General features: G+C 52.9%; 3 protein-coding genes across 3 annotated transcripts in view; all 3 read right to left on the reverse strand.

The window, feature by feature from the left end:
- Positions 1-3,420, reverse strand: part of LOC119096663 (titin-like) — a 6,150-nt gene extending 2,730 nt beyond the window's left edge. Inside the window, exons 1-2 of the mRNA XM_037219557.1 lie at positions 3,414-3,420; positions 796-1,057 (exon numbers count right to left, since the gene is read on the reverse strand). Of these exons, the coding sequence (XP_037075452.1) occupies positions 796-1,057; positions 3,414-3,420 (269 nt within the window). The remainder of the gene's footprint in view (positions 1-795; positions 1,058-3,413) is intronic.
- A 2,211-nt stretch (positions 3,421-5,631) lies between these two features.
- LOC119096883 (death-associated protein kinase related-like) lies at positions 5,632-9,776 on the reverse strand. The gene is given in 8 exon segments (XM_037219868.1): positions 5,632-6,229; positions 6,534-6,713; positions 7,354-7,529; positions 7,967-7,992; positions 7,995-8,070; positions 8,072-8,105; positions 8,716-8,946; positions 9,449-9,776. Coding segments are annotated over 8 exon segments (1,023 nt in total). The 5' UTR covers positions 9,565-9,776; the 3' UTR covers positions 5,632-6,045.
- Positions 9,777-14,894: 5,118 nt separating this feature from the next.
- Positions 14,895-18,467, reverse strand: LOC119097618 (small ubiquitin-related modifier). Its single transcript, XM_037220659.1, has 4 exons — positions 18,346-18,467; positions 18,162-18,227; positions 17,767-17,844; positions 14,895-15,519 (listed from the first exon to the last, which is right to left on the reverse strand). The coding sequence occupies exons 1-4, from the start codon at positions 18,352-18,354 to the stop codon at positions 15,388-15,390; spliced, it is 285 nt and encodes a 94-aa protein (XP_037076554.1). The 5' UTR covers positions 18,355-18,467; the 3' UTR covers positions 14,895-15,387.
- Positions 18,468-24,499: the final 6,032 nt, after the last annotated feature.

Below are 24,499 nucleotides of genomic sequence, written 5' to 3' on the forward strand. Positions count from 1 at the left end.
GAGAGAGAGAGTGAGAGAGGGAGAGAGAGAGGGAAGAGAGAGGAGAGAGAGGAGGAGAGAGGAGAGGGGAGAGGAAGGGGAGAGAGAAGAGAGAGAGATGAGAGAGAGAGAGGAGAGAGAGGAGAGAGAGGAGGAGAGAGAGAGAGAGAGAGAGAGAGAGAGAGAGAGAGAAGGAGGAGAGAGAGAGAGAGAGAGAGAGAGAAGAGAGAGAGAGAGAGAGAGGAGAGAGAGGAGAGAGAGAAGAGAGAGAGAGAGAGAGGAGGGGGCACTCACATGCAGGTACGATGGCACGAAGTTTTTGTCGGTGCTGTGCGGCACGGGGTGCGGCCGCGCCTGGTGCGGCGGCCTGGAGGGCGCCGGCGCCGGACGCCGCGGCGTACAGTCTGCTCGCGGGTTGCTCGGGTCGGCGTACACCTCGGGCGCCGCGCTGCACTGGATGCACAGATCCTCGTTGGCGGCGCGCACGAACGGCGGCGGCTGCTGCGGCGGCGTGGGGCAGCGCTCGGCGACCGGCGGCGGGCACTGCACCATCACCGGCTGGTCGCAGCCGCGCATCTCGGCCTGCTGCCAACCGGCCGGCGGCCCGTCCGAGGCAGGGCGGCGCGGCGGCGGCGGCGGCGGCGGCGGCGGCGGCGTACTGCGGCGGGTCGTACATGGACGGCACGCGGCTGTGCGCGTCCGGCGGTGCCGTGCAGTTCGGCACCGGCGCCGGCTGGCCCGCTCGTGCAGCCTTTCGGGTAGCCCTTGTTTCCGTGCCGCCTCTTGCCTGCGGGAGAACCGGTCTCGTGGTCAAACCACTCGGGCCAGGGGTAGGGCACCGGGTAGCCGGGTCGGGGGTTCTCCTTGAACTGGAGCAGGCCCTCCCGCCCGCCGCGCACCACCGCCTGCATGTACTTGGAGTCGAGCACGCCCGGGTAGAACTTCTTGACTCGCGGCTCGGGCGCGTCGTGCTGGGGCTGCTGGGACGCGGAGAAGTCGGCTATCTGCGAGATGTCCGGGTACGGCTTTGGCGGTCCGTCTCGGGAGCCGTCACAGTCCATGAAATGGTATATGGCATCTGCGGACAGCCAGAGACTTGCGTCGCACTCGGGCTCACAGTCTCGTTCAAGAGCACGCTGGTCTGCCGGCCGGCGAACATTGTCCACAAGCGTTACAATCGTCCCTTACAGCGTTTGTCACCGCGGTGATGCCACGGACATGGTCTAATCAGCTCCACTCAAGTCCATTCAGCTCAGAACATATTGCAACACTAGCTTGCAGCTTCCATTCGTTTGATTTTTTGATGTTCCAGTCATCTAGGAACAGCGCTCGTTCTCTGACTGGGCGTTGGCCATTGGCGAGATGGTCTGTGCGATGTTTGACGGCGAGGAGTTGCTTCCAGCGCTGCGTTCTCTTTCGCTCGTGAATTGAAATCGCGATCGCGTCGGAGCCTTATAAAACTGTCATCTCAATGTTGCATGCTGCATGCTCTACGAGTAGTCGTGCAGCTTTAATGATGTTAGCAGCCCGCAACGAACAAGAGCAGTGGTGTAATTTCACAAAACGAGCTCGGATGGGGCTGAAGAGTGAAAAATGACTCAACGTACCCCGAAAATATGCCAACAACTAGATTTTTCCTCAGATTTGGCCCACCTTCCGAATCAAACTTGAAGGGCCGGAGTCCAAGTTGGGGGACTCCAGCTTCCCCCTCCTCCAACTGAATAGGAAACTACATCCTCGAAAAAGAGTGTATGGCATGTGGGCTAGTCGTGAACTGAGTGACGTCGCCGCCGCCGTGAGCGCGGTGCGGCTCTGCAGCCTGCAGCCGGCGGACGGTCGGTTGTCCAGCGGTCTAGACCCGGAAGCTGATGTAACCGGCAGGCCGGGGGAGACGGGCAGCACGGCTGGACATAGAAGTGAGTCCCGCGATCCGAGATCCAATCATGTCATGGGACTCCACGGGGTCCGAGGTCTAGCCTTGTGATTGGCATTGCATGCGTCCAGGAAAATGCTGCCTATGGTCCGATGGAAGGTTCATTCACTGTTTGGTGGGTAACCAAGCAGTGAATGGATTGTGATTGTGATTGCGATGGGAAAATGGTGACAGCACCACCGATTGCAGTGTTGCGTCCGTCGTATCTTGCGTTGATTCGTCAATTTCTTTATTTATTTCACGCCCATGTATGACGTATTACGTACTTTTATTACGAATTACACCTATTCATTTGGGCGTTTTGATATTATCTGTAGTCTGTACAATCCCATGAATTTACACCAGATCCTTGCATCCGAATCTGGGATCATCTCTGCTTTTGACTAAGCCGTCAGTGCGTAAATATGGTCGTAATAGAAGTTGACGTCTCGGGATGGACAGTCATGCTCTTTAATGCCGCATCGCGTATCCTACCGGCTTCGAGGTGCGAGGACCAAGTGGTTAAACAAGTTACATTTTTCTGTACTAGAGACGACGCTTAAAGTCAAAGTAGGCACGCATCGGTGGAATCGATTGGGCATTCATTACAGAACGCAAGATGAGAACCGATGAAGGCAGCTGCGTCTTCACTAGGATAATGGCAGCTCTTGTCCACTTCGTAATCAACCCTTTACTAACTCCTGAGGAAATACCTGCCGGGGCAGGAAAGGCAAGAATAGGTGAAAGCTTTGCAGCCTTGCCGCCTACTCCGAACGTAAAGGAAAAGACGACGCCTCTAAATGTAATGACCTGTCTGAGCCTTGCCTCGCTGCCTCGCGTATGTTGCAAAGGGCTACATACGGAACGAAGTAGACTGCGTATCATTCCGTCACCTAATACACATCTGGGACAAGATTTTGAACCTGTTTGACCTGGACAATCCTTCCACTTATGAAGAATGCGCTATACTGGCTTCGATGTCAATTAAAAACCATGGAAAATGTTTGTGCAGGGGAGGACTTTTTCGTCCCGGCGGGTAGCCATCTGTCCAATTCACCACCTGGCATTGGCGGCGCAGACCGGGTGCACAATCAGCATTCCTTACAAAGGGATTGGGTGGAAATGCATGGAAATTGTACCACAAAGTTTGGTGTTGGAAGAAAATGTATAGGTTATTGAGGGTGAAAATCATGCATTTCAATACTTTCAATACAATACTTTCAATACTACGCAGCCCAAGTGGGCAGTGGCCCGAAAGACTGACTGTCCTGTTCACATCCAACGCTCTTCCAGCTTTGGAGGGCGACACGCACGGAATGCGCGTGCCGGAGCACGCATGGTCGCGACATCGTTCGCAGCAGCAAACAATTTGTCATTACAAAATGAGCGTTCCAGAATGAAATACAATCAAACGACATCGCGTTGAGCGAGAAAGCTTGCGTTATGGTGCCTACGAAGCCCATACAGCCACGGGCTAGTTTGCGGTTTTAACCCGGAAAAAATCAAAAAGCATTTTACTCACTATCCATGGGAAGATTTGGTTCGTGGTCGTGTGCAGAACAGTCCTAGATTATTTTAGTCTCTTGATGAACTAGCAACAACGGATTACCCTCGACATAAAAATGAACTTTGACATACTGTGCCCACACGATATTTCCGAAACATCAGTGTCAACAAATCTCGCGTAAGAAAAAACGTGATTAGCCCACGACACCTCTCTTATAAATATTCAAATTCGGTCTTGCGAGAAAGCGTATGTTTCCACCAGAGCGCCCCGTTCGACGCATTATTTCATCTGAGATCGAGCCTTCAGAAGTCAGGATGCCTGCCGCGTATGCTAAATTGCATGTCATCGGGAAAGTTCAAGATAGAGGACTTCACGGGTTAGGTCCATGGGTACTCATACGGAATGTGTAATGAGTTACGCTGGACGCAGATGTTGGAAATTTTACGGCCATAGCTACAGTTATGGAAAAGACTTTGACATGTCGGGCAGCTGCTTGAAGAAAGTTTAAACAATGTCACCGCCCCCGCTTCGTTTTGTCGTACTGGACACCATTTACGTTGTTTCACAATTATCAACGCGGAAGAAAAAGTACTAAGCCTTACAGAAACTCTTCTGTCACTTAGATCTGGTGCTAAAAATACAAACGAGCGGGTAACGGGTGGACACCACTGACTGGGCATGAGTGGCGGGTGTGCATGGGTAGAGGGTATTGGCCTACCTTCTACCCACGGGGCCATGGGTAGAGGGTATTCGGTGAATTATGTCTAATATCAGAAGGCCTCTGATTCAAGATGCAGTCTGTCATTTCAGTCACACCCTTGGAAAAAATGCGGCATCTTACTCAAATAGTATGAAGGTCTATGTCACCCATGTCTGGTGTGCCCGCCAACACGAAGTCACAGCTATACGCGTCCTAAGGCATTTCGCTACTACCCAACAACCGAGGTCGCGTAGGGACAACCGAGACCACCACCGATTTTTAGTTTTGACTCCCCCGTATGTTCTCGGCGAACGCTTTTTAAACGGATAGTGCTGAGCCAGCACTGATACTAAAGAAAGGCCATCTAGGCACACCTCAAACCAGCGATCATATTTCATTTATATTTGTAACAGCAGTTTAATAGAAAAAAGTAGAAAACAGGCCCAGCACGGAGCGCAGCAGTCTTGGTCCTGGGCTGTATGGAATGCAGCATCGCGCAACAGTGCAGACCCAGGCCAGGGTCAACACTACAATTGGCGCATTGTGAAAAAACGGAGACAGGAAAGACGATCGTATCAGCCGGCATTGCCAATGGAATACAATGGGGAAACTCGAGGCGCCACATAACGCCAGCCGAGCTGGCCCGTTTGAGCGGTCGGGCTAAATACATGACGTCACGAAATCGGTGGTGTCTGCACATTACACGATGGGACGCGTGGAGCACTACGGAGGGAAGCTTGTGAGAGGGGGCGGTGGCACGCGACAACCATCGGCACTTGGTTTTGGTCGACACACAGATCGCTGCATTTGGTCCGTACACAAGCACACCGCGGTGCACGCTTTTCACGAATACAGACATGTGATATCGCGCCCTGAAACGCATTACCGAAATAAACACACCATCCTTCTTTTCAAAATGTCCCCCGCGCGAAGTACAGGGTCTAGTACGTACGCGTTGAGTACGTGCGAAAACATTCAACGTAAAACCTATCACTTGCATTCGTGCCACCAAACACGCCTCGCTAAACCAAGACGTCATCTCGTCAAATTGAAACCGCACATGACTTGGAGAGAATAAATGTTCTGACATTTCGAAAATGGCCTACAGTCAACGACTGTAGTCTTGATGCACGACGCAAACAACCAACGCAAAAGTACTGAGCGAACGACGGCCTGGCACGCGGCCGGGTTGGGCCGGGGCCGATTCCGCAGACGGGCGTCCGCCGGCCGTGCTGGACACGCCCACCCTGGCGCCGCGTTTGTACACAGAATGGCGAACGGGAGGCGGCGGCGCGCCACCGCCGACTAGAGCCCGACACGGTGACGGAGCGTCCGGCGCGCGCGCGCGCGCGCTCCGATTGTCTCAGTTTGTACGCCGCCGTACCCGGGTCGGGGCGTCCGCCTCGCGGGCCGCCGCCGGCTGCTGGAGCGGCGCGCGGGCAGGCGGCAGCGCCAGCTCCGCAGGCTGGCGGCGGATACGCCAAACCACGTGCCGGACGCCCGGCGGCGGCGGCGAAGCGAAAACACCCTACACCTCGGCACGCCGGCAGCTGATCACGCACTCGCTGGTCGGCTGCCAGCTATCTAACTCCCGCGATCTGAGTTGCAACATACTCCTGAATCTAACACAAGCGTGGAGAAATCCGTGCAAACTAACAGTGAGAATGTCACGGCCAGGGGCCGACAAAACGCGGCCGGGGCCGTGCGTAACTAGATAATACAGATCTGGCGCCGACTGGGGCGCAACGTCGAGCGGCACCGCCAGCGGCTCGCTCCTCTACCGCCGGACTCGGCGGCACAACCGGCCATGCCCAGGACGGCCGGCGCCGGCAGCAGCGCCGGCAGCAGCGGAGTGCCCGCCGTGGAGCGCCGACCGGTGGCGGCGCGGCTCTGCTGCGCGGACACAGTGCAGACTAGACGCGGGCGTGTCGGGCGGCGGCCCGGCCGTCAGCACATCACGTTCTTGTCGAGCACCAGCACCTTGCTGGGGAAGGAGGCCGGGTCGCCGTCGCGGCCGGAGCGTTTGATGATGACCTGGTGCAGGTGGGGCGCCGGCGCCGGCGCTGGCGGAGCGCTCGGCGGCGGCGTCAGCCAGGCGTGCTGCAGGCTGGTGCGCGCTGACAGACGCTCACTGGAAGCGCGTGCGGCCGCCGTCAGGGGCATCGGCGACCACGCTGTCCATCGGCGACACGGCCGACGGCCGTCGGCCACGCCGCACGGACGACAACCGACACTGTGTGAACGAACGCTCGCAACTAACGGAGGCCCGTCCTTGGCAGCCAAATGAAAGTAACTGCTTCCGAGTTTTCATGAAGCGAAATTATGCATGAATGGGTGCTACAATACCAACCGCTGCGGTACAGCCTACCTGAACCACATTACAACGGCACTAGCGCAGCTAAGTCAAGTGCCGAAGCAGTATCGTCGCAGCGTACCTGGGCTCGACCAGCAACAGGGCGGTCATGAAGTCGAGCGCCGCCTGCGACGTGTCGGCGAACAGCTCCTCGGGGAAGTCCAGCTGGCCCTGAGCGATGTTGCAGAACGTCTCCTGCTTGGTGTCGCCGCCGAACGGCGAGTGGCCGGAGAGCAGCACGTACGCCAACACTCCGATTGACCTGGTCGCCAGCGCGCGCACACACACACACAGACGTCAGGGCACACACACAACGTAACAGCGGCCTAACGCCCCCCTCAAATTACGACATTATGCACCTTGCGTGATCTTACGGGGCTCAGCGCATCACAACTGGAAACGAATGGTGGCGGCCGGTGTAGCACAGAGCAGCAAGCACAGGCGCGATTTCTTATCGTTAATGCGGAACTTTTACATGCACTTGGCCGACACTGTCATCGGACCATCTGGTACATACTGCGAGCATGTGATACATATACACACTGCTGACAGATCTTTGATTGCATACCTGTACCACCTGCAGTGCAAACTGCATGATCAAATAATTCTACTTCACAACCAAACAAGAAGAAACGAAACCGTTCGTAGCCAACAAACCACAGTAGATACGGACACCAGACGGGGATCGCTCGCTCCGTCAAACCACACAACACAACGCCCCACTATATCGGCCTGCTGCCGGGCCCCTGCCCGGCGATGACGCGGTCATCTGAGCCCGATGCCCGCCGTGGCGCGGCTGGCATCGGACCGGCTGGCGCGGCGTCCGGCGCGGCGCCCGGCGTGGCGCGCGGCGCCCGACCGGTCACGTGACGTGGCGCCGGCGGCCGGCGTCCCCCACTCACCACATGTCGGTCAGCAGACTGATGGGCTCGTACTGCAGCACTTCGGGCGCCACGTAGTCGGGCGTGCCCAGCACCTCGCGCACCTCCACGCCCGGCTCGATCAGACGCGAGATGCCGAAGTCGCACAGCTTGACGTCACAGCCGGGGAACGGCCCCGTCAACAGGATGTTCTGAGGCTGCAGGCACGGCAGTCAATAATTATATGGATAGCATCACATCAGGCACACCGATTAAACCAGCAAAAAATAATACAAGTAGTTGAAGCAACCTTTAAACCCAATAACTGACTGACAAAATGGCAGATATCAGTCGGTACTCTCTAGGGTGTTGGCGCCACATCAGTCAGTCAGCAGGATGATTTACAGCATTAGTGGTACATCAGTCACGCCGGTGTCGGCAGGGTGTTTCGGGGTTGGTCGAATATCGCAGGTTAGATCACACCAACATCATATCAGACACGTGGGCAACGTGCCTGACGTCAGTGCTATAACCGACGGCACGTCAAGTCCCGCCGAAGCCACCGCACGGACACGAGCAATTCAGCAGGACTCCGCGGCTGGCGCATGCAAACCAGTCCTGCAACACACGTACACACACATCGAGCAAGTGCTACCTTGAGGTCCAGATGGGCGATATCCTGTCATGGAGGAAGACGACCGCCTCGAGCACTTGACGCAGCATGCGGCGCGCCTCCGGCTCGGCGATGGTCTCGTCCCACGTCCACCAGCCGCTGCAGCTCGCCGCCCGGCACCCTGGCCGCCGAGGGACGCCGCTGTGACGGCGGCCGTGCGGTCCGACCGGCGCCACTACACCGCAGTCGCGGGGCCCGCTCAATACGCGGTGGACGGCAGCACGGGAAGACGCCAGTTTTGAGCCCATCGGCACTCACCAGCGAGCTCCGGCGGACAGTGCGCGCACGCGAGGACGGCAAGGCACACAGCGCAAGCCACGCAATGGAGGTGCAGTGCCCTGCCTCAGGGGAGGAGAGCAGGGGGCATAATGCCACAAAACTTTAAGAAAGTGAGCCGAGTTCAATCAAGTCTTGTTTTTGGTGCCTTGTTGGGATAAGATGAGCAATCTTTTCAAACTCCCCAGACTACTAATTTTACGAAACCACGTCCCTGCCAGAAATAGTTGAAATACGTAACTTTGCAAGCTGTGGAGGGCTCCCGTATAGCCTGCGGTCAATGCCGTTGAAAACAAACTCAGCTGGCCGCAAGAGCACGCTGTGGTCAGCTGAGAGGATGCTGCGCCCGGATTACTGTCCGTTCATGCATGCGTTCACGCAGTCAGCACCAACACCTGGCCGGCCTGTTTCTCCCTCGGCCGTGACGTCATTCAAGCTGATCGCAGCCGACTCACATCTCGAGCACGAGCGCCGTCTCGGTGGGCGTCTCGAACACCTCGTGCAGGCGCACGATGCGCTCGCTGGCCCGGCTGGCGGCCGGCGGCGCGCGCCAGCTCAGGATGGCCACCTCGTGCAGGATCTCGTGCAGCACCTCGGAGGCGCGCCGCCGCCGCCGCACGAACTTGGCGGCGAACGTGACGCCCGACACGCGGTGCGTCGACTTGCGCACGGTCGCGAACTTGCCCCTGTACCAGGAGCATGGGGTCAGTGGTCTGGGCAGGGATTCCTGGCCAGTGGAGGATTCCAAGTGGCTCCAGGGCAGGGACTGCAAGGCAGAGATTTCAGGCCAGGCCTGCCTGGTGCTTCTGGCTTGAGTGGACCAGGCAGAGCTTTTGGTGGAACTTGGCTGGGCAGACAGATTGTCATCTCCAGGGAGGGTGTCCTAGCATGGGGTAGATCCTGGCAGACATGAAGATGGCCAGGCCACACAGCTAGAGGACTTCAATGTCACCCTGCAAGAAGTTTGAACTACAGCACAGTCTCTTACTTATGTAGTGGCAATGGCTCACAGATATTCAAACACACATACCATCCAATGTGAAAAATTCTATGAAAATATTATGCTGATTTGATGTTAATACTGAGAAAGACCAATGTATTGCATTTAAGATCATAAGCTCTCACAAGAGGTGGAGCATAAGCATGCAATACATCATTGAAACACAAATCAAAACTTTTCTCAATTACCTTGCAAAAGGTGCATGTTCCACTTCATACACATCATGGATTCGACATTTCTTGATCAGTGTTTGTTGACTGTGGTCAGACAGCTTTACCAATCCTTTGTACTGCTCACCAGACATGGTTACATATGTTTGCAACTGAATGCCCTTACAGTTTGATCATAATCCACTTGGTTAGATGCATGGTCTGAAAATGAGCAGTACCTGTGGTGAGAAACGGAAGGTGTTCTTTATTGATTCCAACAATAAACTTAACAACTGAATTACAGTTATGAAGTCTGGACAATAGCTTCAACTCCTATTTCATACATCATGAGTCTTGTTAATTGTTAGTGCAATTCAAAGTGAAACTAAACTTTGGCAAAAACTAATAGCTGGTGCTGTATTGCTTCTTGCATTAAATAATACACCCTGCAAATTCCAACTTATTTGGTCCCCCAAAACCATGTGAACACATCTAGGTTTGCATGTCTTATCTGGAGCCTGCATATCCCAAATGTTGCCTGCAAGTAGTCTGGAAGCCTTGAAAAGCAGCCTCAATTTGTTCTGTTTTGGTGGATTAGTGATTTCATATCACCCCTCCCCTTTTGATTCACTACAGACACAGACAGATCATGTAAGGGCACAATCTGTTATGAAGGCTCATTTGGATACAGCACCTGCTCCCTGATCCACCTGCTGGTGGCAGGGTGGGATCAAGTTGCTTAAGGCACTCACTCTTTGCTCTTGATAGGTATGGCCTGCAGCTGGTGGCCACACACCTTAAGGTCATAAAAGGTCAGTTGATATCTGGGGCAGGAAGGATCCTGCAACATTGTGTCATGTTAAGCTTTCACCATCAAAATACCTCTTGCCCTGGAATACTGTGATCAGACAGTAGGGGTCAGGGCTCACACAACAGGCACTGCTTAGCATTGCCTGTGATCCCAGAATCCATCCATTTACAAGGCTTGGATTAATTTTTTTCAATATGATGGTGATGCTACACTATAGATGTCAGTTTATGTTTGACTGAAATAATCACCTATATATAACTATGAACAACTCAAATAATTTGAGTGATTAAATGTTGGGGTCTAATGAGCAGAGCTTAGGAAAATAGCTTAATTAGGCAATGGATATCACCACAACACTTCCCATCCTTGAACATGTTGCAAAGGCAGTAGCCACCAGCAGTGGGCAATCATCTTATGGCTCATGTCAACCTCAATCAATCTCATGTCCACAGAAAGATAGCATATCCTGCTGCTGGTGATTACTGCTAGTACTGTGTGCCATGAACCAGTTGCCAGGTATGCTGTTTCAATGAACCAAAATATGATGAAACCTCATTTTTGACTACATGACTCATAGCAGACCACTCCTATGAATGAGGCTTGGAGGTTTTGCTGTGCTCCCATGAATGAATTACAATGCATGAATTACAATGGTGGAAGCAAATGATCCTGATGCCTGGGTGGTTTATATGACCTCAGTGGGTACACCTAAATAATTACTTGGTCATACCAAGTCAGAAGGTTGGAGTTGCTCCTCAATGATTGGCCACAGCTATCAAATGGTTGGTGATGATGCTGCTGTCCGACTTGCTTAATCATACAAATCACTTTTAATGAACCCATCCATTAGTTGTGAATATTTAGACACCCTGATAATTGCAAGGTTGCAAAATTCATGGAGTCTTTAAGGACTGAAAACAATGCATATATCACACATACTCAATTTTACAGCAGAATTGAACCAAAAATATCAGCAAATGCACACAGTAAAGCCTAGTGTAATGCCTCCAACAAAATATGATAAATTATTCCACAGAATTACAAGTGTTGAGGTTATTGCACCCAAACTGTGCCTAAACATATTATTTTTAAGCAAAAGCCTTTTCAAAGGCTCGGGCTGATTTTGATGGACCAGTCTGGTATGCACACACCAGGCTCATCACATCACTATCACTTCAGTGTATGGCACAGTAGATGGATCGCTTGAAGACCTATGTGACCTATGTGGTACCTGTGACACAATGTTGGACCCTAAAATGTTCAAATTAATCAGGTCATATCAGCACACTATCGTCCCATCAACAGCATATTCAAATCGCCAGCGCGCTTTTGTAAGTGACAACGCTGACTTCACATCGGAGATGACACGAGGACATTACTAAGTTTTAAAGACACATGGACATACCATAGGCTTTCAGCTAAGTCCAACCCACGCCTCACGCGGACCACCACGCCTCTGACCAGAACGACCAGCGGGAAAAGCCGTGCCCCTTTCCGCTGAGCAATTCCAAAATACAGAATGTCAGTGAAACTGGCGCAGTACTCAAACGGAGCATACTCATGTGAGCTGACCATCTGATCAATGACGTCACACGTTTTGTTTTAAGAATTGTCCTCAAACAACTGATGGATTGGTTTCTTTTTGCCAGAGCGAGTGAATATTAGGATTCTGCCAGGCATTCAGCCCCAACAAATCCTAAGAAAACACGAGCCTTCCACGCCTGCTTTTAGCTTCGACCGTGACCGTGCGTTAATCATATCGACTAAAACGCTGCCGCGGTAAAAGTACAAATGTCGGCATCACGCCGGGGCTGCGGCTGCTAGACGATTGGAGCGGTAGAGGAGTGTTTCACATTTGAAGATATTGGGGCAAGCATCATATCTGATGGAATAAGCTCACTGGTAACTACTGGTACGACTTTAAGTACAAGACTGTTCAAGGCAAAAAAGCCTCGGTATATCGGAAACATGCGCCTCGTTACGTCATCGTTTGATGGCGTCATGGAATCTTTGAATGACGTCAGCATGGCTGCCAAGATGGTCGGGCGAAACTACCACTGGGGCGGCGGGCTACCTCGATTGAAGTGGCTCGTGGTGCTCACTTGAATCACTCAGCTCACTTTTCGGGGGGCGTCGTGTCAGTTGGTGCGTTGTTAGCAGATCCCCGAGAATCGTGAAGTGTGCATGTTTTGGCCCTTTCTCTTGGTGGTCTTGCATAGTTCTCCGTGGTTTTATATTGTTTCTTTGCATCCACATGCTCGGTTATGGTACTGAGCGTCCCGCCTCTGGGGTACATTTCAAAGACATTCTGCTGAGGCCTCAGGACTAACTACGTCCAATAATGGGTAGTGCCACTCATGCACCGTCAATGTATTACAAGGATATTGATTTTTAATTATTTTCGTAGTCGAAATTACGCAGCCCACATTTTTAACAGCACTGCGCCTCTTCCCAGCGGCCGCGATCACCGTCGTGATGAGCACCGTGCGCACCCATACTGGTGCGAGTAAAATAACGTTTGTGATTGGTTCAGCGGACAAGGGCCTGTGTCACATGCATATATATATATATATATATATATATATATATATATATATATATATATATATGGTCACCTGGATCATGTGATACTTCCATTCCCAAAGCCAAAGTGCGCCTCGAAAAGAGTAATTGTGATACACACCATAGGGAAGAAACCAAAGCTATAGCATAACGTTCCGTTGAATATACGGGACAATGACTTAATGTTCAAAAGCACTTAACCAGTGTTTCCAGCTTTAGTAGGACTTATTTTATAAATAAAAAGTAAGACAGTAGCGTGTTGCGAACGTTGTAGAACACGCGCGTTGGAAAAGCCAAGAGAAATGTGCTGCTATTTAGCAAGATAAATGTGCTGCTTTCATTGTGGTGCGTAGGGAATCGAATGAAATGCCTCCCGCAGGGCCCGCTACTTCAAACCGAAATGCTGAGCTATTCTGCAGCATTTCGAGAAAACTTGTATCACTGACCAAGTCGTACGCGTCTCATAACGATAAGTGAAGAACGAAAAGCTGGGACAACCCCTTCAACCTATTCGAATCCACGCCCGATTCCTGTCATAACTCGTACCATTGCCTAACTTCTGTACTACGTAGCACAGGGCTTGAGGGGCATAGGGTATTCAAAACTTTCGCCGAACGAATTACATTGGTTGAGAGCCAAATGAAGCTCGCTGGTGCCAGAAATTGTGCGGACATGCCCTAGACACCAAAAACTAGATGATGATATCTGTCTTGGCATTGAGCACCACATGGCCAATGAAGACGTCAGTATTCGCGTAACGTTCCTGTGGCATCATGCATGCCTGGGTGACCTTGAAGTACTTTGCACAAGCTCGCAGACGTCAAGTTCAAAATCAGAGGGTTTTATACTTTAAAAGGGTCTTAAAAGGCGCTTTACGCAAAGGATGATGAGACATTGAGAAGCACATCATGCGCACATCAGAGGCTTCTGGAAATTGCATGTGACCTAGATCCATGTACGTCGGACAAAAGGTGCATGACCGCGGAAGTCTGATATCGGTTCCTTCATTGCACGCACGCGAATGCCAGACGTACGTGCAAATGTTAACGGATGGCTCCAAATTAGAGAGGTGCAGGATGTGGTGCCATTTGTAGCGATTGGAAGGGTTTTACGCCGTCCCACTATTACTCAACTTTAACTGTCGGACCTAATGTAATTACTGAGGCGTTACGGTACAGAGAAATTGGCGGAGCAGTTTTTGTAAGGCTTGCTGTCCTGAGAAAAATGAAAGGAGAAATGCCTGGCTTGGTCATATCTTCCGACAAGTGGTGGCTCTTAAGTGGGCCGGAAAGCGCGCGACTGTCCGGGTGCTTGAGCGCATCGAGCTGGTTGTAAATGAAATGGCCCATGCTTCTGCTGAGGTGGTAGCAGCGCCTACTTGACCTCGTTCCGCTCAAATAACATTCTAAGGCAGCTGGCAAGACACAACCGACAACGCGACGGACAAACCAACGACAGTAAGAGGCGGTGTGGGCGACTGGATGACCTCCAGTCGTTATATAAAGAGGAAGTCGGCCCTTGTCTCTTAAAGGGCACGGTGGCGTGGGGACCGGGCTTCCATCCCAGGGTCTTACAAAAGATTATAGCACTAGATGACCTCGTCGACCCGTACTTCCTCCTCCGACTTATGTACCTCGCGACTAGATGTCCAGTTATAATTAAAACTGTTTGGGCATCGTAGCATTGTCATCCCTTACCGCTCAGCTCCGCGATCTCTGGCGTATGGCAATGGAGGAAACGGTGCATCCGCGAGTTGATTTTAACTTCTACAAGCCGGCGTGACTTCAGTAGCTCTGACGGCTGTTAACGCATCCGCTGCCAGGCACATGTTGCGAAAATGCCATCTAAACGGCGATGTGCTAAATGAGTGGTTGGACACGTGGGATAATGGAGCATGTTATTAACCATCCGTGTAACTAATAGAATCTCCGCTCAGAACCGTAGGGTTACTTTTTAACTCCTTGGGTTGCACCTCTGCGCAGCTCAAGGCGCGTTGATTAGTGTTCGGCGGGCACCCACCCCCATTCCTAGACCACCGCTTTGAGCTCAGTTGGGACATATTTCGGCATCAGGCGTCCCGACCGAAAACACGACGTTCTGCACAGCGAATGATGAGCATGGATGGTACAAATGTATTTTCTAAGACACCAAGTATTTTTCCCAGACACGGAACACACTGATTACAGATTAGCTGTCGCACGCGAAGTATCTCAGAGAATAACACGTAGCGTCTCAATCGCCTGTCCACAACAGAAGCAAGATGCAGAGTGCAAGCGGGAAGCAGTTGACCCAACCATGCGTTTAGTTCTTTTGGGATTCATTAACCGGACATAGCAGTGGACGTACCCAGTAATCGGTGGAGGATTCTACCTTTGCATACCGAACAAAAGCCAGCCACCGCCGTCTACGGTGACATGGGGCGGCGAGGCGCTGGGTCGGGGCGTCTCACAATGCTCGGACCGCGTCGCGCGGCAAGTGATGATGAGATGACGACGTGGGAGGGCGCGGCCGTGGACGGCGCCCGGCTCAGCACACACGTGACCTGCCGGGCCGGGCCACGACGCCGGCCAGTGGGAATGGCCAGAGGGGCGGGCCGCAGCGCACCTCAGCGGCCGCCAGTCTGCTCCTGGTACACCTCGATGACGTCATCGTTCTCCATCTCTAGCGCCTTCGGCGTCTCGTCGTCATTGATCCGGCGGCCGTCGAAGAGAAACCGGAGTGACGTCACTGGTACACCCTGAAAACGACCGTCGGGTAGTTTGAACACAGCCTTCACAAATAAACACGAAACGAGAGCTCTACTCTCTCCCAGTGGGAGAAAAGAGTGAAGGACGGCAACGGCTGTAGTCCCAAAAATAGCATTCCTTACATGGCGTAATGAATCTGACCGACTGCCCCGGCCAAAATTTCACGCTTACTGCCGCCGCCAGAGTTCCACCACGCTTAGAACTCATGAGATATTATCATCTTTTGGGGTGGAGAAACACTTAGTTTCGAGTTTAAGCTAGACCTAACAAAGTCTATTTAGTTCAAATGCAATGGTTTCGACGGGTGCAAAAGTCTTCCAACCACATCAAAATTACCCTAGCTGGTTGGCCAACCACCGCTAAGTATAGGAATATCATAGCCAAGCCACCTAGTCTGATCCATGGGGTCTGGCCCGCATCATATAGTGAAGGGTAGGGGATGTCTTCCCTTGGCTTTTCCCGGATGAGATCTCCTCCCTAAATTTCGGCCATTAAATTATCAATCCTAGAGCTTTCCATTCAAAAATGCGAATTTCATGCCATGTTGTCCCCTACATAAAAATTAAAGCTCCAATTCTTGACGGCTACAATGGTAGGAACTTAAAGGGAATGATGCACATTTGAACATATTGAAGCATCACTTACGATGGGATGGATTCACCTAACTATTTATACACCTCTATGTGATAATCTGTTCTTGACAACATAACCCTATTAAGTAAATGACACCCCATACATCATGATTCGAACGCTTCATGGGACGTTTGCATGACGTTAATGTGCTTGTGTGACAACAGTGCAAGGCTGACACCCCAGCACTCCCTTGTAGTATTCTAAACTCGTCGGGGTATGGCTGTGGCAGTGCTGGAACGGTTATGTGCTCGTGTTTCGGCCCTTTCTCATGATGTTCTTGCATATCTATCCGTGAGTGTAGGATGTTTGTTTGCATTAACATACTTGGTTATAGCATCATCTTCAATCATTTTGTTAGCATTATTCTTAGTCATTGTCAAGTATAACTAGCAAGTGAAGAAAGCATGTCCACCTTCTTATAACATACTGCATAAAACATGATTCATCATTGAAGCATGCACAGCTTGCTCAACATTCCTTAGGAGCCAACTGATGCCCACTATATTTGCAAATCATGCTCACAGAGGCTAGATCTGAATGGCTGAACAATAGCATTCTTCTTGACCTTGAGTGGTGCATGATCCATGATTTGAATGACGTTATGGCGTCATTGGTGTTAATTGGCGTTTTCAGAAGTGCTGACTGCAGTAGTCATTTGGCGCCCACTGCTATGGTGTTACGTGTGCCTGAATGACATTGAAATAGTCTTCATGAAGTAGTCTACACATTTTGGGGGAACATAGCCATAAACTAGAGGGCTTCAGGCCTTAGACAGGCAGGGCCCTGATCTGTGCTGAATGGTCTTCAAAATGGCTATTTCAGGTCAATACCCCATACAAGTGTGGAACACTCCCTTTGAGGATGTGCCAGTGCCCAAGGTCACTGCTCACATTTGTCCCTCAATATCAGATGTGGCCACACCCTTGGCCTAATACAGGACATACAGCACATCATATCCATACAGGACATCAAGAGCATGTCTAGTCTGCTGTGTCCAGGATGGAAGAGAATAGGCCAGAACAGTACAGTATAGTGTAGTGCAGAACTTGACAGATGACAAAGGCAGAGAACAGAGAACATCATGGCTGGCAGCACAGATGATAAGTCTTGGAGCAGAACTCAGAAACAGCACAGCAGACAGCACATGGAAAACACCAGCATACTTCACAGGGTGATGGTGATTGGCATTTTAGGGTGCCAACTATGATAGTCATTTTGCACCAATGACTGCACATATCACATGATATATGATGGAACAGAGGGCATCAAAGAGGGCAAGAATGTGACCAGAGGGCAAGACAAGAGGGAAGGTAGACAGACAGTAGGGCTGATACATGGTTGAGGGCAGGACCAGGCAGGCCTGTGTGAATGGCTATGGCAAAGCTGGACAAAGAAGAATGGGATAGATGACTGGGTGGGGAAGGAAATAGGGCAAGCTGGAGTACAGGACACAGCAAAGGAAACTGGGATCATGAAATGACAGGGCATAGGCAGGGCTGGATGGAGAACAGAGATCTTGAAGTAAAGGGGATAAAGGATAGTGGCCAGATGGTTGAACAAAACACATATGCTAGACAGCTTCACACATGGTTAAAGCCACTTACCACTCTTTCACTGTATGACTTCTTCAGTTTTCCCATTTGTGTTGTCATCTTAACTCGGAAGTGTATTTCATTGGAATCCTAAAATCAATGAAATACTGTTACTGCGTGAGACTAGGGGCACACCCATACATCCTTCCACATGAAATGGTCAATGACATCTTCAATAGGATGTGATACATCTATTCAACTGCTAGTCAGTGCATTAATAAATGAGAAATTATTTCTTTTACATTTTGGTGACACATGGCACTAAAAAATTTCAGGTATATTAATCGACTCCAACTCAGTTCCACAGAAATGCCGCTCGCGGCATTTACGACAATAGCGACGCATATGCGAACACGATCAAGTACTCGTCAACCTAGCACTCCTTTCTATTTGAATTGTATAGGTACCTGTCCCACGACCTTCAGCTTGATATACTCAGATCCGGCGTCGCCTCCTTCTGCGGGCTTGGATTCCTAACAAAAAAAGGACAACTGTTACAAACACGGCCTATCACATGACGAAATCGGGCGACAACTCATCAGTCGCGGCAACAACAAACAACACCCCAACCCATAACCACAGAATACTTACATCTGCCATTGTATCTGATCGGGCTGATAATCAAGCTTGAATTATCAAACCTGTCCTCTGTGCTCCGCAACCGGCCCCCCAGACAACAACCACAACCGGCGCCGCGCGCTTCTGAACCAAGGGCAGCGTGGCGGTGATTGGGGTCAACCTAGTGGAAATGAATTAATGGATTTGCTGTTAAAACGCAGCCATGGCCAGGGGTTGACGAGAAAAAGATAGGTGCATCGACTGCATGACTTTCTTACGCTTTCAAAACATCAAAAGATTATAAGTGAATCAGCCGGCAATTTGTAAGAGTATTTTTAGCGTGAAAAATTGCTAGACCTCTCAGAACTATCTTTTGTGACTTTTGCTTCCCGGGTCATCCATAAATCACGTAACAGTTTGGTACGAAATTTGCCATGCACAGCCGTTGTTATTGGCAAGAAGTAGGCCCCTGTTACATAACGATTCGCATCAGTCCACCAGAGGTACCACCAAGGGGATGGTCGGGGGAAATCAGGCTCGCATTGTTACATTGACATCGAAAATGGCTCCCGACAAGAAGGTTAAAATTAGATTGATGTGTTTTAACTGGGGTCCTCCTATGTTTTTTCCATGAAGCGCTCTCGTGCTCCTGAATTAAATCCAGCAACTCGGCCATCAGTCGTGTACGCAGATGCTTCTCATTGCTGCTGTTGCTCCACGCGTGCGACCCAGTAATTGCAGTGCAGTGAAAGGGGGATCTGCGTTCATCATCAAGCAGCTCCGGCATTACGCACGAAGGAACTGAAAAATGTACTGTATTCACACGACACGCATTACAGGTGCTCTTATACTTAATCTATGTAGCTCAATATTCCAATCCACTGACCCGTGATGGGTAAAAAAGACACACGTCACCAACCACCTCGAAAAGACCATCATCTTTTGTCCTACCTGGAAGATCACGTCACGAAGCACCCCGATTCATGGACACGAGCGAATTGCATCGGCTCGCGTATGCGTGAGGCCGTCATATCACTTTACAACTATTGCTGGCAGTCTCAGCCGGAATCGACACACCGCTCCGCACTGTGGCCGACGCATGTTCTGCACTCCCCTGCCCCTCTTCAGGCAATCCTGGCTCCGCCCCTGACACCAGCTTTTTGATTATGTAGGGTGATTTGGGAGCCACCCGCATTGTTCCCTACGAAAACTGTCGCTACAAAATCCCGGACGTTAAAAGCCGACCGAGAAACACTTTCATCGCGAATTACGTAGGAATTTCCTTCATGTTCTGCTGACTCATGCGGGATCTTCATTTTCGCCACGGAATCAGTTCTTATGCTGCAACAATGTAACTGGTGGTCCATAAAATGGGTGTCCGATGACGTGCGTCCCGGTCCCTTAAAATGCATCCTTTACCTGTTACAAACTCGGGCAGACCCTTGCAGCCTTGAGACGAGCCCGTTGTAGATGCGCACCGGAATATGAGTCCTTTACACCGTACCGTAATGTTGAGGTCACGTTGATAACCTATGTGTAACGTGTCAGCCGTGTCAGTAATCATTACTAGGGCCGGGGGGCTGGACCTTAGCAACGTTCGGCGAGACCGGCCTGTTCGTGTCTTTGTCGCGCAAAACACCAATCACAAAAGTTGACTCCACAAAGCTTGGATGTGCGGTTACACCACCGGGGCCGGCTGAGACACGGCTCAACAGCAGTAGTGCATTCAACTTGCTCCATACCCGGTGCGACTGGAAAGATGCTTCATGGCATAACTACTTCAATCTTTTTGGACAACAACATTTGACCTTTTCTTAACCCGGCCTCCCTTACACGACGCCCAGGAAAAGGGAAAGGGGAAGGCGAGTGAGTGGAGTGGCACACAGCCTGCTCATGGGGTTGAAAACACCGACCCTCCGCTGATGTGAGGGTTGAATTTAAAAGCAACTCGGGTCACTTGTCGTCTGGGATGATCTCATATTCTCGGAAGCATTTTGATCTGCAACACACACTATGCAACAGTCAATCAGCGAATGAGAGTACATCCCGCGCGGGAGCGGAGGGGGTTACCTGGCCGGAACACCCACTGTTTATGGCGATGCCGGTTTCCAACCGTTCCTGACACTTCTCTTCTCCACTGGGAGTCAAACACGAAGTCTCGCTTCATATGATATTTCGTAACAGAATAACTGCACGGGTAACGCAACAACGATCGTGCCTGGGCCAGCAGCCGGCGAACGACGCCACAGTGAGATGTGTATGATACACGGGAGATGAGAACGGTCTACGATCACGACTGACACACGTACGCCGACGGCCAGGGTCCCGTGTGGAGACGGCAGCCGGCGCTAGACTAACGGCACCAACACCGCAGCGGCGCGACCCGCCCCGCTGCAGCCCACATCTAGAATACATGCGGCGGGGCCGTGGCACCCTATGCTACACGGCGAACAGAGCCACGGCCTCCCGCTTCGCGTCGCCGGTGGAGGGGCGCCGGCACACAGGCCGACCCAGGCGCGCCACACCCCGAGCAGATGGGCCCCTGTCGGCGGTCCCCACTGAGAACAGCGGGAGACGGGCCATGCCCTCGGGCACTGACAGCTGGACGGGGCTCAGCCCGTCGCGGTCCGCACGGCCGTGAAGGTCGCTCGCCGACCGGAGACGGTGGAGGCGCCCGGCCCGGGAGATGGGGTACCCGTCCGAGAGCCTGTCGGTCCCGCCGACGCTGTTCCTCCCCGCTCGCGCCGGCGCGCGACGGCAGACGCGGTCACGAGACGCCGCGGCCGGCCGTCGTTGGCGCCCCTGGCTGCCTACTCGCATGGAGACCAGCGCCCGCCGTTGAACATTTGCACACTTCTACTTAGCATCGATCAACACTCGTGTTGGTCTGCAGCCTGCACATAGCCCAGACCCCCCCCCCCCCCCCGAATAATGAAATGAATGTTTTTAGCACGCCAATCGACAGCGAGTGACAGGAACAGCCCCAAACACTAATTCGACCCGAATCTACTTTGGAAAACGGCAACCATGATGACAATACACATGAAGAATAAACACCCCAATCGTGATAAGTCGCCACGTCGAGGGTGGTAGCCAGAATGGCACGCCAGGCCCAAAACTGGCCAACGCGGGTGACGCGGCGCCGTACTATGCTCGTTATTCCACCGCGCGAAGGATGACGGCCCTGAGAGACAGACCACGTTTAACGACAGATAGCCGCCGTCCATGGACGCCGGGCTGCGCCGGCCACGAGCCACCGGACAGAAGCTGGAGCCCTGAGCGTGACGGCGCGGCTGGAGCACGAGCTACGCGACACAACACACCACGCATCTGGAACAGCAACGACTTCACCACGGTCCCAGACACCCCCCCTCCCCTGACATCCGCTTAACTGACAACAGTACGACCAAGATAGGCTACAGCCAACACCGGCTAGGTGACGACAACCAACAAAACACTGCCCCCACCCCAACCCACCCCTTCCCAGCACAGCTAAAAGATCACAGGGTACGTAGGTGCGCAGTGGAGCCGCCTAGCGGCGTCCCCGCGAGTCAGCGCGGGCGCCTGGAGCCGGCGGCGCCTTGCCCGGAGTCCAAGGTAGCCGGAACTCCCTGCCGGACAGAGGATAGTGCCATGGTTGGTGGCTCCAGGACGTCTGGATCCAGTGTGGAACGACGTCAACACGGCAGTTTATTATAAACAGAGGAACATGCTCGCCACATCAGAGAAGATATCTTGAAAATGACGTTCCGTCCTAGAGCGTAAGGATGCCGAGGTCAAAGAAAAGCAGCGAATGAAGTGATGAAAACGGTTCACAGATCATGAAAACAGCAAAAGGCAAAATAGAGCGGGACGATTTGAAAACTTCTGGCGGCAGCACGAATCACCGACAGCGTTTTACCGCGTGCACATTAGCACGACCCCATCGGCCATTGACGTTTCGCGGCCGGGGTGCCGGGATCCCTCACCTGTCGGCCAGCACGGGCAGATTGCAGCCAAATGCACAGACCGGCAGCTGGGGTGACACCTGCAGGTAGAGGGCGCCGGCGGCGGGCGGTCGCAGCGTCAGCCGGCGGCCGGCCTCCCTCTCCCCGCCGCCGGCGCCGCCCGCCCGGCCGCCGCGGCCGCGGTAGTACGACTGCTTCAGCTTCTCGTACTGCCGCTGCTCGCGCAGCCGCTGCAGGTCCCACCTGGCGGTAGGCGATGGGGCGCGTCAGAGGAGGGGTCCAGCTCCGGCGACGCTGTCCGCCGGGGCCCCTTGGGATCAGACGCGGCGAGGGGGGGACGTCAGGAGAGGGGCCGAGCTCCGCCGATGCCGTCCGCCGGGCGTCGTTTAGTCAGACAAAGCGGAATCAGACACCTCTCGTGGGGCGTATATGCATAGAAAACAAATGTGATAATTTTCTGCCGTCATGGATGCAAAAATATCAAATGTTAGCTTAAAATAAAACTCAACTGTTGGTCAAATTTTAAAAAAATGTACGCATTCAACGCGTAAAGCAGGCAGCGCACTGCAAGGCTATCGAGGTTGGACTCTTGCGTATCCTCAGGCAAGTGTAACGTCAAGGTCAAGACCATGGCCTGGGCAGGCTCCCGAGCACTTGGCAGGGTTAGTCAGAGCAGACGACGGTTGACTACTGGGGGGGGGGGGGCAAACTCGGGGATTGGGCTCTATCCCCGTGGAGCGCGCCGGGTGAGGTTGCCCATAAATTTGGTTGCGCATTTTTGCAATTGCTCACCACCGGTCCGCCCCGGATATGCTATCCCCCTCCCCGGTCATGCTAAGCTTAGCGTCTTGAGCTAGATGTAGGAAATCAATAACGGACGTCACGGACGCGCTGCCTGTAATGAGGGGGGCCAAACGGCATCCGGATCTGAGGTTTAAAAATACTTTCAAAAAATGTACATGACTTTCAACCACACCTGAGCGTAACGCTACGCCGCCCAATCCCTCAACACCCTACCAACTTACTTTGCTTCGCCCCCCCCCCCCCCCCTTCCCCCATCCTCCCCCTGTGGGCGAGTGGTGAAGAGCGCGAGTTCACCATGGAAGGCAGAGTCATGGTGCATATGTGCGCTGCAGTCGCAGCATCGGGGAAAACTCAGCCACACAGTTTTAACAGTGTACCCGTGGCTAAGCTCATGCAGGGTAAGTTGTTACACAGTCACTCAGCACATGCAGCACACCGTTGCGCCGCACTGCTGCGGCACAATGAAGACGTGACAGTCGCCGAAGGCAGGCAGAGACCGGTGCTTACAGTCGCCAAGGTCGGGCAGAGACCGGTGCTTCCAGTCGCCGAGGGCGGGCAGAGACCGGTACTTACAGTCGCCGAGAGCGGGAAGAGACCGGTGCTTACAGTCGCCGAGGGCAGGCAGAGACCGGTGCTTACAGTCGCCGAGGTCGGGCAGAGACCGGTGCTTACAGTCGCCGAGGGCGGGCAGAGACCGGTGCTTACAGTCGCCGAGGGCTGGCAGAGACCGGTGCTTACAGCCGCCGATGTCGGGCAGAGACCGGTGCTTACAGTCGCCGGGGGTGGGCAGAGACCGGTGCTTACCGCTTGCGGCGTTTCTCGTCAATCTCGTGTTTGAGGTGACGCTTGGCGAACACGAGGTCGTCCAGGTTTTCGGTGCCGTCGGCGCTGTGCAGCGGACTCAGCTGGCTGATGGTCCAGCTGGGGATCTGCCGACGGGCGGCGGCAGACCGGTCACCGGCGGAGTCAGCCAGCGGGCCCGAGGTTAGCCGGCGGAGTCAGCCAGCGGGCCCGAGGTTAGCCGGCGGAGTCAGACGGCGGGCCCCGGCACCATGCTCCGCTATCCACCCGCACCGGTCCGAGCCCGGGCGGCCGCACTCGCCCCTCCGTCGGCAGCTACATTTGACGCAGACTCCATGATCCCACCGGCGCCGGCCGGGAGGTCGCCCTCGGGGCATGTCAGAACCGGTGGCGGACGTTACGCACGTGCCGTGCGCCACACCAACGGAGTGACGAATAGCTGCTGAATGGCGCTTAAGGACAAAGCGCATTCGCAGTGCCGTTGACCCGACTTGCCTCCCTTTTTAACCCCTCATGGTAAGCACAGCGACTGATATGGGCGGCGCGACACCAATCCACACTGAGGGGAGCCGTGCCTTATTACCGCAGACACCGTGAAATTCGCTAGCTCCACAATCTGGAGAGGCTAAATCAGA

The sequence above is a fragment of the Pollicipes pollicipes genome, unplaced genomic scaffold (assembly GCF_011947565.3).
Source record: "Pollicipes pollicipes isolate AB1234 unplaced genomic scaffold, Ppol_2.1 Scaffold_4295;HRSCAF=5057_pilon_pilon_pilon, whole genome shotgun sequence".
NCBI lineage: Eukaryota > Metazoa > Arthropoda > Thecostraca > Pollicipedomorpha > Pollicipedidae > Pollicipes > Pollicipes pollicipes.

Coding starts and splice junctions, on each gene's coding strand:
- LOC119097618 (XM_037220659.1), bottom strand. Junction 17,845..18,161: donor AGCTGAAGGTCGTGGGACAG/GTACCTATACAA, acceptor CATTGATTTTAG/GATTCCAATGAAATACACTT. Junction 15,520..17,766: donor AGTCATACAGTGAAAGAGTG/GTAAGTGGCTTT, acceptor GGTCGTTTTCAG/GGTGTACCAGTGACGTCACT.